This window comes from Balaenoptera ricei, chromosome 12 (genome assembly GCF_028023285.1).
Source record: "Balaenoptera ricei isolate mBalRic1 chromosome 12, mBalRic1.hap2, whole genome shotgun sequence".
Classification (NCBI taxonomy): domain Eukaryota; kingdom Metazoa; phylum Chordata; class Mammalia; order Artiodactyla; family Balaenopteridae; genus Balaenoptera; species Balaenoptera ricei.
The window spans coordinates 20790903-20804275 of record NC_082650.1 but is presented as its reverse complement, the minus strand read 5'-3'; the positions used below and the strand labels follow the sequence as shown (position 1 = coordinate 20804275).

At 34.7% G+C, this 13373-nt stretch overlaps 1 protein-coding gene across 7 annotated transcripts in view; it reads left to right on the top strand.

Moving 5' to 3' along the window:
- The window catches only part of UTRN (utrophin), a 501645-nt gene that overhangs the window by 259646 nt on the left and 228626 nt on the right, over nucleotides 1-13373 (top strand). For all 7 annotated transcript variants that reach the window (XM_059941058.1, XM_059941060.1, XM_059941059.1 and 4 more), the window contains one exon: nucleotides 2012-2201. In XM_059941058.1, coding sequence (XP_059797041.1) covers nucleotides 2012-2201 — 190 coding nt within the window. The remainder of the gene's footprint in view (nucleotides 1-2011; nucleotides 2202-13373) is intronic.

Here is a 13373-nt window from a genome sequence, read left to right as displayed (position 1 = left end):
AGCAAAATGCATTTGAGGTTCCATCCATGTTGATGTATCCATCATTAGTTTTTAGATTGTTATTGCTCAGTAGTATTCCATTATATGCATGTACCCCAGTTTATCTATTTACTAGTTGATGACATTTGGGTTATTATGAGTTTTGGACCATTATGAATAAAGGTGCTATGAGCATTTGCGTACAGGTTTTGTATAGACATATGTTTTCATTTCTCTTGGGTAAATACTTAAGAATAGCGTTGCTGGCTTGTATCTTAAGTGCATGGTTAACTTTATAAAAAACTGCCAAACTGTTTTTCAAAATGGCCGTACCATTTTACACTCCTACCTGCAGTGTATGAGAGTTGCAATTACTTCACATTCTTATCAGCACTTGGTTTGGTCATTTTCTTAAAGCCATTCTAATATGTAGTGATATCTCACTGTGGATTGAATTTACATTTTTCTGATAATTACTGATGTTGAGTAGCTTTTCATGTGCTTTTTGCTATCCATATATCTTCTATGCTGATATGTCTGTTTAAATCTTTTACCCATTTTTTAAAAGGAATGTGTTTATTGATATGTAAAAAGGATACTTGTTTATTATAAATTCAAAGAATGCAGAAAAGTACAAATAGGAAAGTAAACCACATCAAATCCCAGCACCTGGAACTATTTTAATATTAGGTTAGTGTTCCAGACATTTCTCCCTCTATCTATATATACAGATAGGAAGACGGATGGATGATGATAAATGGATGGATGAGTGGATGGACAGATAGAAAAAATATGTAAATAAGATCATATGACATGTGTTTGATTTTTAAATTGTGATAACAGTTCATATACCATGAAATTCACTCTTTGAAAGTGTACAACTTAGTGGTTTTTAGTATATTTTCTCTGTTGTGCAGCCATCACCACACTCTTAATTTCAGAACAGTTTATCACCCTGAAAAGAAACCCACCACCCATTAGCAGTCTGTCCCCATTTCCCTCTCCCTTCCAGTCCTAGTCAGCAACTAATCTACTTTCTCCTTCTATGGATTTACTTCTTTTAAGTATTTCATATAAATGGAATCACACAATATGTGGCCTTTTGTGTCTAGTTTCTTTCACTTGCATAATGTTTTCAAGGTCCATCCATGCTGAGCATGTATCAGTACTTCATTCCTTTTTATGGCTGAGTAATATTTCGTGGGTGAATATACTACATTTTGTTTAGTAATTCCCCTCCCAGTTGATGGATATTTGGGTTGATTCTGCTGTTTGGCTCTTCTAAATAATGCTGCTATAAACATTTTTGGTTAAGTTTTTGTGTGGACATATGTTTTTAGTTCTCTTGGGTTTAAATACCTAGGAGTGAAATTGTTGGTGCCCATTCGCAAATTAAGTTGTTTGTTGTCTTTATATGGAGCTTTGAGATATATGAAGTTTTAAAGGTTGGATTTACAGGTGTGTGTGTCTGTTAAATCATGCAACTCCAGGATAGTTATATACTTTAATTTTGATGTAGATTTAATGAAAGCTTTATAAAAACTTGATTGTCCAGTATCTTCCGAGTATAATATTATTATATCAGCTTGAAGAACCAATTTGCATTGATCTGAAGTGTTTAAAATATATAAAGTAAGTCCTTTAAATTATTTGATTGTATCTTAAACACTTCTTCAGATTTTACTTCTTCCTAGAATTCATTTAGTCACTTGTATGAATATTTATTGATATTGCCTTTTGAGTGTCAGGAATGATACTAAGGTACTGAAATAAAATGTACGGGGAATAACAACATACAATTACGAACTGTAAAATGTTATAATTATTTTAGGATATGGATGTGATTTTGTTAATATTTATATCTCTCTCCCTCTCCTTCTCAAAATTCACATTACCCCTCCCAGTTACATTAGGTACTTAAATAAATAAAGGTTGCTTGGGGGCCGTCTGTTAACTTTTCTTTAGGGTGTGCATGATGTGGACTGTCACGCTGTAAGTAACGGAGACGTGCCTGTCGTGTTGTTCCTTGCAGCATTGCTGACAGACAGAGTGCCTTGGAGGGTGAGCTGAGGACAGTGCAGGCCTCTCGCAGGGACCTGGAGAACTTCCTGAAGTGGATCCAAGAAGCAGAAACCACAGTTAATGTGCTTGCAGATGCCTCTCAGCGGGAGAATGCTCTTCAGGACGCTGTCCTGACCAGGGAACTCACGCAGCAGATGCAGGCAAGTGCACGGGGAGCTGCGCCTTGTATTTCCATTTTTGCGGTGCTCTTTTGATCCATCTACATGCAAAGTTTATTACCGTTCAAAGGTGAGGTTGTCACCTTATTTTGGTATGAAATCCATGCTCCCCTATGAATAATTGGTTTCTGGAAATAAGATCTATAAAGTACTTTCACTTAATAATTGAGGAAACAACACCTTGTTTTATGGGAGTAATAGTTTTTTATTTAGACTTACAGGCTCATAACTATTCTATTTTTCTGTCATTTTAAGCCCTATTACAGTTAGCCTTATTGACGCCTGAATGATAAGGGCATATCCTCTTAACAGGAAGTTGTTTCTTTCTCCATTTATTATAAATACTTAATATAAAAGCTGCAAAGGCTCTGTGGCTTAGTATACAACCAAGAATATTAGGCTTGAGGGTATTACTTTTATGTCTTTAGCTTGATAACTATGATTGTGAATGCAGTCTGAGGTTCAAATTTTCTTCTACATGAAATGTGATAACACAAAATCTTTCCTTGAAAAAAATATTTGAGGAATCTAATGAAGCATGTCTGAATCTTTTTTCTGCCCCCAAGTACAACTGCTTCAGTGCCCTTGAATTCCCCATTTTCTTTGTGCAGAATGACCTACTCTTGCCCATCACAGGCCTTCTCACTTAGAACTTGGTTTTAAACCTATTTCAATGGAGAAGACTCCTTGTTTACCACAGTTTTACATCTGATTACTTCTTTATACCGTGCCATTCTCACAGCATTTTGACAGTTATTATTTCTGATATGCTTGTGAACTCGTGATCCATTGTCATTTGATGCCTGTCTCCTCTTCTAGTTGATCACATGGTTCTTCAAGGGCAGAGATTGCATTATTCCATATTGTTGCCTACGCAGAGCTCTGTGTGGAAATTCTAAATAAATACTGACCACTGCCCTTGGACCCTAAAACTTCACCGTTATGAAATTCATTATGATGACCTTTTCTGAATCCTTTCTTAGGAAATCTTTTCCCTTGAAACATCAGAATGTTAACAAATATGTGTGTGGGTCTGGTTGAAGGGTACAGAAGCTTTCTTGGAATTATTCTTACAAATTTTCTCTTAAGTTTAAAATTATTATCATTAAAAAGTTATGAATTTTCAACAAAGACCCTTTTGGAATAGACTTATTAATAACTTATTCCCATGTTTAAAGACTATTAGGGTGTTTTATGGTTGAATTCTCAAGATTAATTTAACAAAAATCTATGTTTACTTATACATTACTTATTTCTTATTCATTGATTCATTGTATAATACACTTGTGACTTGATAATGAGAGTGAGCAGGTAAGTATCAAAGATAAATCTGTTCTTTTTTGTCTTTTTTCTCTTACCCTCTGGAGTCTTATGAGGTCGCCATAAATGTTAATTGATAAAATATTTAGCTATCATCTCAGTTTTAGAGGGTTATAGAGGGTTCTAAATGTGGGTATGTGCTAGAATATATTATTTTTTATGACTTAAACAACGATAAGCCTGACCTATTAATGCTCACAGATACTCAATTTATGTAATGATGTTAAACTCAAAACATACCCAGGCTATGCACTCGAGAAGGTAACAGTTTTAGACAAAGAGCAAAGGAGGCTTGAAATGAACCTTGTTTTAGCAGGTCTAAAGCAAACCTGTTTTAGAGTTTAATAATGTCTTCCAATACATTTTATTCTGGGATATATTCTTACATAGCCAAAAAACTCTTCCCAATATTTAATGAATATTCAAATTGTGGAAGAAATACATGTAAATAGAGATGTTTAAAATCTTTCTGAATAAAAATAACTAAGCACAGGATTACTTGTCTTATGGCAACCAGCATCAAGAAAGAAAGGTTGCTGACTAAAATACATTATAACACGAATGGTAAATGCTTCTCAAAACTAATTTAATGTTGCTAAAATAATCCATTTTGTCTCATAAGAAATATTAAAGAGGGCATTTATTAAGAGCCTATTAAAATCTATCTAAAGATAAACACATGCATTTGTTTATGTTTTGGATGTTTCACATCATGGTAGTTTGTATGATTTTTCACTCCCTTGCTTCTTTGTTACATGCTGTTAATTTTAAAACGTTCTCTTCACTTTGTTAAAAAAAAATCCATGGCTTTGTTTTGGGCACCATATAGGTAGATGATTTTTAGAGACTTAGTACCATTTGCTGAGTATTTCTGAGGCAAAAGAATTTTAATTTTCCTTTGGGTTTTTGTATTAATGACTCTCCTTTTGTGTGAGTGGACAGTTAAAATGAAAACTTATTTGGAAATAGAAAGATATTTGTTGAAGAAAATGAATGTGGAAAAGCACCTGAAATTATAAAATAAATGTTCTGGTGGCATGGTGGTGGTGGTAGACACGTGTGTGTAAGAACGATGGAATAAGGACCCTGGCAAGTATGTGCTCTGTGTGCAAGGGGTGTATGTAGAACTGCTTACACGACACATTCTGTGGTTGTACTTGCTTTGTGTCTCAACACAGCTGGATGCAGGGCCATGGTAATATTTCATGAAGGTGAAGAAGTTTATTCTGTATTTGGTTTAAGGCGAATTTGGGTACATTTTGATAAAGCATAGTTTGGAAGCACAATGGAAGATGAAGATTAATTTCTGAGAGTATGCTATGATACATGCCATTTCTGGTGAGAATGGATGATCACTTGGATTTACGGATTTATGTTTCACTGCCCTGCTGCAAGGCAGTTAGGTTTTTCTCCTCAGCAGAGGACTATTGGCAAGAGAAAACCTGATCTTTTGGAGACAAAAGCTCCTGGAGAGCTGAGCGGTCCAGATCATAGAGGGTCTTGTGTGACTTGCTAAGTATTCATATTTTAACATGGTGGCAATGGGGAAAAGTCCTTAAAGCATATTAAGCAAGGGAGTGTTGCAGTGGGATTTGTATTTTATAGGAATCTAGCCAATGGCTTTATGGAGAGTGGGTTTGAACTGGGCAAGACTGACAGCCGAGCAGTCCGTTAGGATACTCTATCCATCTGGTCAGAGGTGATAATGACTAGAAATGAGGCAGTGACAGGGGGAATAAACCTAATGACTTGATAGTATGGGTAGACTAAGGGCGGGGGAAGGGATACTAACAAAGAAGATTGCCAGGTGGTGTTAGAATCTGAGATTGGGAATATAGGAGAAGAAGTCAGGGCAGCAGTGCAAGTTAGTGCGGAGTGTGATGTGATGGTAAATTCCATTTTGACTATGATGAAATGAGGCATCTGAGTAACATCCAGGAGGAGATGCCTGCTATGCAGTTGTCACTGTGGATCTGCTTCAGATGAGAGAATTTGGCCAAAGATGCAGAAACATTTTTTTTTTTTTTGCTTTTGAATAAAAGTCTATTATTGACTTCCCAGTCAGTTTACCTATTCATTCAAATGCATTTATTCTGAATTTTCATGCCCATATTCTAAGATATTATTATCATTTTAATTATATTTCAAAATACAAGCTTTACATTTTATCAGTGCCAGTTAATTAACATGCTTCGATTCTTTCCTGGGTAAAATTCTGTTGCCCTGTTGTCTTTCTGGGGTTGCTGTTTTTGCTCTCTGCTTTGGGATTATTATGTTTTCATCTCCTGTGTTCGCTTTCAGCCTAATTTTTATCCTCTTTTCCATAGGTGCAGACTTTAATTATTTAGATTGTTTCAGATTTTCCCCCGTACCCAGCTCCATACCCAGCATAGTGTTTGGGGGGTATTACCTGTACTGTGGAAACTTCACCTGCTGGTTTAGGGACAGGAATTACAACTTTCTTTTTTATTTTTTTGATAACAACATTATTGGAATTTCGCATACCATACAATCCATCCATTTAAGTTGTACAATTGAGTTGCTTTTACTATATTCTCAAGGTAGTGCAACCATCACCATAATCAAATTAGAATATTTTTGTCACCTCAAAGAGAAACCCTGTACCTCTTGGCTATCAATCCCCTATTGCCAATTCTCCAACCCTAAATAATCACTGATCTACTTCCTGTTTCTATACATTTGCCAAATAAATTGCTGTTTTTAATCACATCATTCATTGATGACCTCTTCCGATTTGGGCTTTATGTAGATATTTTGACATCATTAGCCTATCCAGAGGGAGGCAGTATAGGTTCTCAGTATAGAGCTGCAGGGAAAAAGTAGACAAGCAGAAACCCACAAAAACACTGTTTGATAAACACAACTCTATAAGACCCAATTTAGGGCTTTAAGTCATGCTAAAATTGAAGGACTGAGAAGGCAGGAAAAGTAAAGAAGAGAAACAAATATTTTTAAATGCTGCATTCCTTTTAAAGAATCATGACAATAGTAGAGAAAGGTGAAAATGCAGACTTACCCAGGTTATTAATTTGAGCAGGACACTGATAATGGGAAACCTCTGGGTTCTATTTCTGGTCGTGCCCTTTGGCCCAGTCATTTAATCATTCTGGGTTATTTTGCTTATTTCCTAACAGTACTTTACCCCAATTGATATTTATAATGGTATTCAAGCTGAAGTAGAAAATTTATCTGAAATGTATACATATAAACATAAAACCCCAAAATTCTGTACTGCGTTTTTCTATCTATATGATATATATCTATATATCTATATCTATATATATCTCTCTCTATATATATACTGTCTTATATTTCTTACTCATAAAAGTAAAACAGCATTATGGCAAATAAAATGAGATGAAGATTCTGTCTAAGGGGAAATGTGATAATTTGGAATGTTAATAGTCAATTACAGACTTTGTTGTTTTTTTCTAACCTTACTGTTTAATTAGAGGAGTCTTAACCTAACATTGGAAATTCGATTTCTGATGGCTTTCCTCCTAAGCAGGCATCTGAGAGCCTGTAGATGACTCTGCTTTTAGGGTATCTTAGGTAAAGCCACATACCCGCTGCAGGTATTTTTTGTTTTGTTTTAGATGATCTTGTTCTGAGACCTGTGTGGAGGTGATTTATTAGCACTCAGCATCTGGGCTGATATCATTAGAGTCCAGTACCCTTCTGTTCTGCTCAAGATTTGTAATGGGCTCTATTCACTCATCCCACAGAACACAGCCAGAGCTGCATTTAATCGGGGAGCGAACCCATCCCTCTTTAGAATGAGAGTGAAAGCCACTCGATCGTTTAATATAAGCCCGCTACAAGGCATGCATCTTGGTGATGTGTTGAATCTCTGCTCCCAGGGGATGTCTGCTTTGTATCTGCAGCTTTAATGTTTCACTTAATATCCTTTTTGGCTACTCCTCGCCCGCAGCAGGCAGCGTTTTGGCTGCCCAGCAACTTGCTTCATTGTCTGGCCGTGCCGGGCTGAGCAAGTACTGGCTGTGAGCATCTGCTGGGGGCTTTCTGGTTGGCGTTTGTGTATGTTTTTTAAATTGAGAAGAAGTTGAAGGAATACCAGCCTTCATTTGCCTGGCACCTAAGTCCCCTGTATTTTTCAAATGCTTTCCTGGAAACGAGCATGCTCAGAGAACTGGCAAATCATTGTCCAGTGACCGGGAGGAAATGATCATTGCTCTTCATTTATAATGCAAATTCTGAGGTGTCTGCAGAAGTGTGGTAAACTTAAAATGATGGCTGTGGTGAGAACGTCTCTGCAGAAAGTTGTGGTTTTGTTACATCGTTTACAAAGGATGGCAGTTTCTTCTCCTCGATATCAGAAGCTCTGTAAGGTAACTGAGTGAAAATGAGGATCTCTGGTGTCAGACAATTCTACTGCTTCTCAGGATCTAAAATCTAATCTTTCAGGGTTCTTATCAAGGAAAGATTCCTTTTCTTAGTGACTGACTGTGAAAGCCATTAAAGTGAATTGCTAATTAAATTTTGTTTAAGAATCAGGAAAAGTACTCTTTTAGTGCATATTTTATTTTGCAATTGACAAAATCTTGTTTTTTTGAGAAGGGCTAGTGAACTGTTGAGAGAAAATACAGCAAAACTACATTCATTAAGACCTGTTACCTCTGACATACTTGTGGTCTTAATAGTAAATGGCAAATTAATCTTAAGTAAATGTCAGTAAATTTTTAAAAAGTTTAAAATAATCTTTGAGTAGGTTACTTAAAAACTGTTCCTCTCTCTATAGTTAATTGTTTATCAATTTAAAAAAATTAAAACACAGTTTAGAAACTACTGGACTTCATCTTATGGTAAAATATTCCCCATATTCTTGAATCTTCATATACTATAGTTAAACGTGAAGAACTGAATTTTATTTGGGCAGGTGGATTAAGTACACTTTCAGAAGGCAACTTGTTTGACAGTTGCAAATTTCAAATACTACGTCATCCTAAACATAAACCATTGAATGAGCTCCTATATTTTTTTTAAAAGTTAGCTATTATATTTTTGATCATGGTTTTGTTTTATTTAAACTAGGTGCATACTATCTCATTACTTTTGTCAGAAATTGGAGTGATTTAAGAAGGGAAGGGAGGAATTATAACCGGAATGCTAAAGCAATTTATCCAGCACTGCAGTACAATATTCTTCCTTGATTTCATGTTCTTAGTACCATTCGCAAGAATGTATCTTGTTGCCCTATTAGCTGCCCAAACTCATTTGTAATTGGAACAACTGTCTCTAGGACAATGTTATTTTTCTGATGTTATAAAATAGTACATGTCTGAGCACCTAGATCCTGCTTATTATATGGCAGTGGATTAGAGGGGAAAAGCAGAATTTTATTAACTCTATCATATATTCTTATTTCTTACAGTTTGGTCAATTAAATGTATTTCTGTCTGGAATCTTTTTTTTTTTTTTCTGGAAAGTTTTAGGAGACAGATTAAGGTAGTGGGCATTCTTTGCAGAGATACTTAGAAGTGGTTTCATTTGCATAAGAAGTTAATTAAAACTTAATACAACTTAATTTATTCATTTGTAAGAATTCATAAATTATTTATTTTAATATGTTGTGTTTTGGTGCACTTCAGAGAATAAATTTATTCTGGTAAAATGTTTATGTAGTTCATGAACAAGCCGTTTTGATAATAGAGAAGAAAAGCTCATTCACTAATGCATGTTATTTTATCCTTTTAATCTACAGGTATGAATATATAGAACATCCTGTTTTATTAGCTGGATCATTTTTCTGATCCATTTGTATGCATACTTTCACAAAATTAGGTATTTTCCTCAAGTCATGTGACCAAGGTATTAAGATAGTCTAAGGTGAAAAGCGGAAGTTCAAATACTGGAGAAGTTTGCTTAATTAGTTTCATAATCATAACCCAGATTAACACAAGTTAAGTTAATGAAGTCATTGGATAAGTTAATTCCCAACAGAAATACTCTTTGGGCAGACTTCTTGAGATTATAATTTCCTACAGAAACCATTAAATTTAAATGTTTGGCATTAAATGTTACTTTTTTCTCTTAGAAAATTAAAATTTGTATTATTCTCAGTTAAGATGTTATCTTTCACATTTCTTTTCTCAAAAGCAAGATTTACAACTGTCCAGATAACGAAATGAGAGATCTACAATTCCAGTACTTTCCAGCAGGTGTCAATATAAGGCAGTGATACATGAAATTTGGCTGAAGAACCAGAAATTTAAAATAGGAAGTGGCAAAATTACTATGAAATAAATATATTTTATTTGCTTGGTTATATTTTGAAAACTGATCTTAATTACTGAACTATATTAGGTGATATAACATGAATAAAAGTTTTAGTTGCCGAATTGCATATTAATTAACAGTTGCCATCTCAAATACTGACATGGGTAAAGTATCTATACCAACTGAAAGTATTTAACTGTATTTTAATTATCAGTAGTCTATGTGTAATACTTAAAAGTTTAAATAAGTTTGCTATTCATTTACTTTAAGACACTATAAATTCTTTTCCCCTTAAATTTTAAATGCTATCATGACTTTATCTCTCCCTATACCTTCTACATTCTCTAAATTTAGTTTCTTAGAAAGAAAATGCTGAAGGTTCAGTGTTTCTTCATAAAAAGATAGAGGCAGTCTATTGTAAATACATTTACAGACTGAAATGAATGGGAAAAGGTGTTAGGAGACATGACTATTTTAAATTCATATTTGCCTTTTGAAATCCAGTGTCTGTTAATACTTTATCCTCTTTTTTATTCCTCTTATAGGATCTCTGCTTTTACATATTATATGGAAATTCAGTCTTTCATCAGACTTTTTCCTCTGTGATACCCTATCTTTCTTTGCTCATGTTCATACATCTTTCGTCTATAGGAAAATAGCTTATGAATGACACAATTGGAAATTTGTGTTGAATATTCTCATTTTGTGTTTTTTTCCTGTACGTTTTGAAGAGTAGGGAGGAATGAAAAGAGGGACTTGGAATTTATAGCTCTTGGAGTTAAAATATCCTTTTCCCCTTCTTTTAACCTATTTACACTTTCACTTGTATTTTTTGCATTTAAAAATATTTCCTCCTGGTCATACATCCCATAAAATTTGACAGGGTACTGAAACATAAGTGCTGCTTACTTGAAGATATAATTAGCAGCATTGAAATTGCCCTGATGACCTAAAATCACCTTATGTTGGATGCTAATTTTTCCAGATATGGTGTTGATTGCTTAGTTCCTTTAAAATATTAATGCTATGAAAATAATTTTTCTTCTAATAGAGCACAGTAAAAGCAAAGGTGAATGTAAATAATTAAAAAATAAAGTTGACTTTTAATTTGTTTTCACTGTTATCTGATTATTTTGGGATATTTCATCACTAAATCTTTGCAGAAAAGCTGAATAAATTTATGTTTTATAAGTGCCGTTCTTTTCCTTAGTGCCAATTTTCATAAAATATTTATTAATTGAGGGCATGGTAAAAGCAGCTTTTTGTAAAGTAGATTGAGATATGAGCCATTATAGAAAAATGAGAAAAATATAAAATTAGTGTTATAAATTGAATTCCTCATGATTTAAGCATTTAAAAAATTTTGATTTAAGTAATATAACTTCTATTTGCCTGCATATATATATACGTAACTCACTTTAGCTTACATGGTTTTGATCACCTCCAAACCTTTTGATCAAGTAGTCCTATCAGTAAAAATACTTTAAATATATGTGTGTGTACATATATATATATTCATATAAAAATTATACATATATGCCATGGTAAGATTCCATGTTAAATATTAGTAGAGTGTAATTTTGTTCTTACTTTCTACTGTTCTCTTCTTGCACCCCAGTTGGTAGTCTTTTTCTCTCTATGTGGTATATACACACATTTTGGTGCTACTGATTCATCCGTACAGTGAAACTCTGACTATTCTTAACCTAGTCTTCTGGAGCGCTCAGGCTTTCAGAACAGTGCTGATCTCAAAGTCATCCCTGAAAAACCATGTCTCCTGTGGTATCAGAGCAGCTGCCTCTGAGCACTCTGTGAACAGAGACCAGAAGATTCTACCCAGCAATCTGATTGATGGGTGATGTCTACAAAAGTCTTGCTCTGTGTGTGTGTGTGTGTGTGTGTGTGTGTGTGTGTGTGTGTGTGTTCACATGTAGACAACAAAGAGCTATGTGGAGGCTTATGGTGCCGAAAAGCAAAGGTATATGATGACAAAGGCACATCATCTCTGAGCAGATTTTCAGATTCACTGAATAAGTATGTTTACATACCACTTTTCATCTACGTGTGTGGGTCCCCTTTATTTAGAGGTAGTTAAGGTTGATTATGTGTTTTTAAAGAAGACACAGAGTGGAATGGTGTTCTTCAAATGATTTACACCCCATATAGTTAAATTTTATGCTTCCTCTCCCCCTTTCTCTCCCTTTTTTTTTCTTGGAAAATTCTGCGTTCCTTGAATAATTAAATCCTCGAGTGTTCTAGGGCAATGGAACTTTACTTTGTCATGTTCTGAGTATTGAGATGTATACATTTGAAGGTCAACTCTCAGATTCCCTCAGTTTCCTTCCGTAATCAAATCACACACATATTGTTTGAACCATAGGAAAGGTCAGAGGTCTCTTGCCTGGAGGTAGAGCTCCAGTTGATCACATGAGCACTGTCTCTTCTCGGCTGTGTGAGAAACATGGTTCGGTTAGTTTGAAACATTTGTGAAGCCTGAGGTATTTAATGGAAAAAAGTGCCAAATGTGGAAGGATTTGCCTACATCTCACCCGTCTCCATCGATATCCTGGGTATGTTGCCTCAGGGCTGTATGGACACCTGGGCAGATTACTTCCCTTACTTTCGCTCTGTTTCTGTGCTTTTTCAACGGGTTGAGATTACAGCTGAAAGTGAGGCAGGTCAAGAGAGACAGTACCTACATCCCTACTTGCCATCAGATGTTATCCTGTGGCTTCCAAAAGCAGCAGCACTCTTTACATGACTCCCTGATCTCTGTTTTGCCACAGCTCCCCAAGTCAACGTATATCTTAAAATTATTTTTTGAAAGTTACCAAATTAACATTTTGTTAATCAGAAAACTCATGCTATCAATGACTTTTAGCTAAAAGCAGTATAATCAGATATGATGTAATGGTTTTCCAATTAACTAAAAAAAATTGAAACCATTCTACAGGATTGCATTTTAAATAGCTTTTTAACAACCAAGATATCATTATTTGTGTAAGTCTAGATATGTAATCTACAGATCAGGGACAGTCATTCTGACAGTGTTGGAATAGCATTATGGATATGGATAAAAGGTCTCCTTTACTTTTAGAGTATCTAAATTTGATAATTTGTGACTAAAATATTGATGATTTGTGTTTATGTAGGGTTAATGTTTATTAAATTTCAAGAGGAAATTTCCAAGCGGGATGCACTGCTAGATTTTAAATGTACAGACATTATCCACTCCCTTTACTAGTGACTGTGAACACTTCCAGCTTCTCTTAGTATATTTGGTAGTTTATTTTTAGCCCTTTAGAATAAGCAATTAATAGAACTCCTATCATAGAGATAGGAAGATATAGAAAATTTCATGCTATGGTAGCTTTCTCAGTTTCACAAAGTTTATTCATTTCTGGGCAACGTAAAATGAGTCCAAATAATTGAAATCGGAAAGCATATGAAGTGCATCAGAGGGTTTCTTTTCATTTTTCTTCTTCTAGTTTGTTCAGTTCTGTGGAATTCTAGATTAATTTATAAAAAAACTCACTTATAAAAGCAGACAGAACCTTTTAATGCTTAATAAATAAT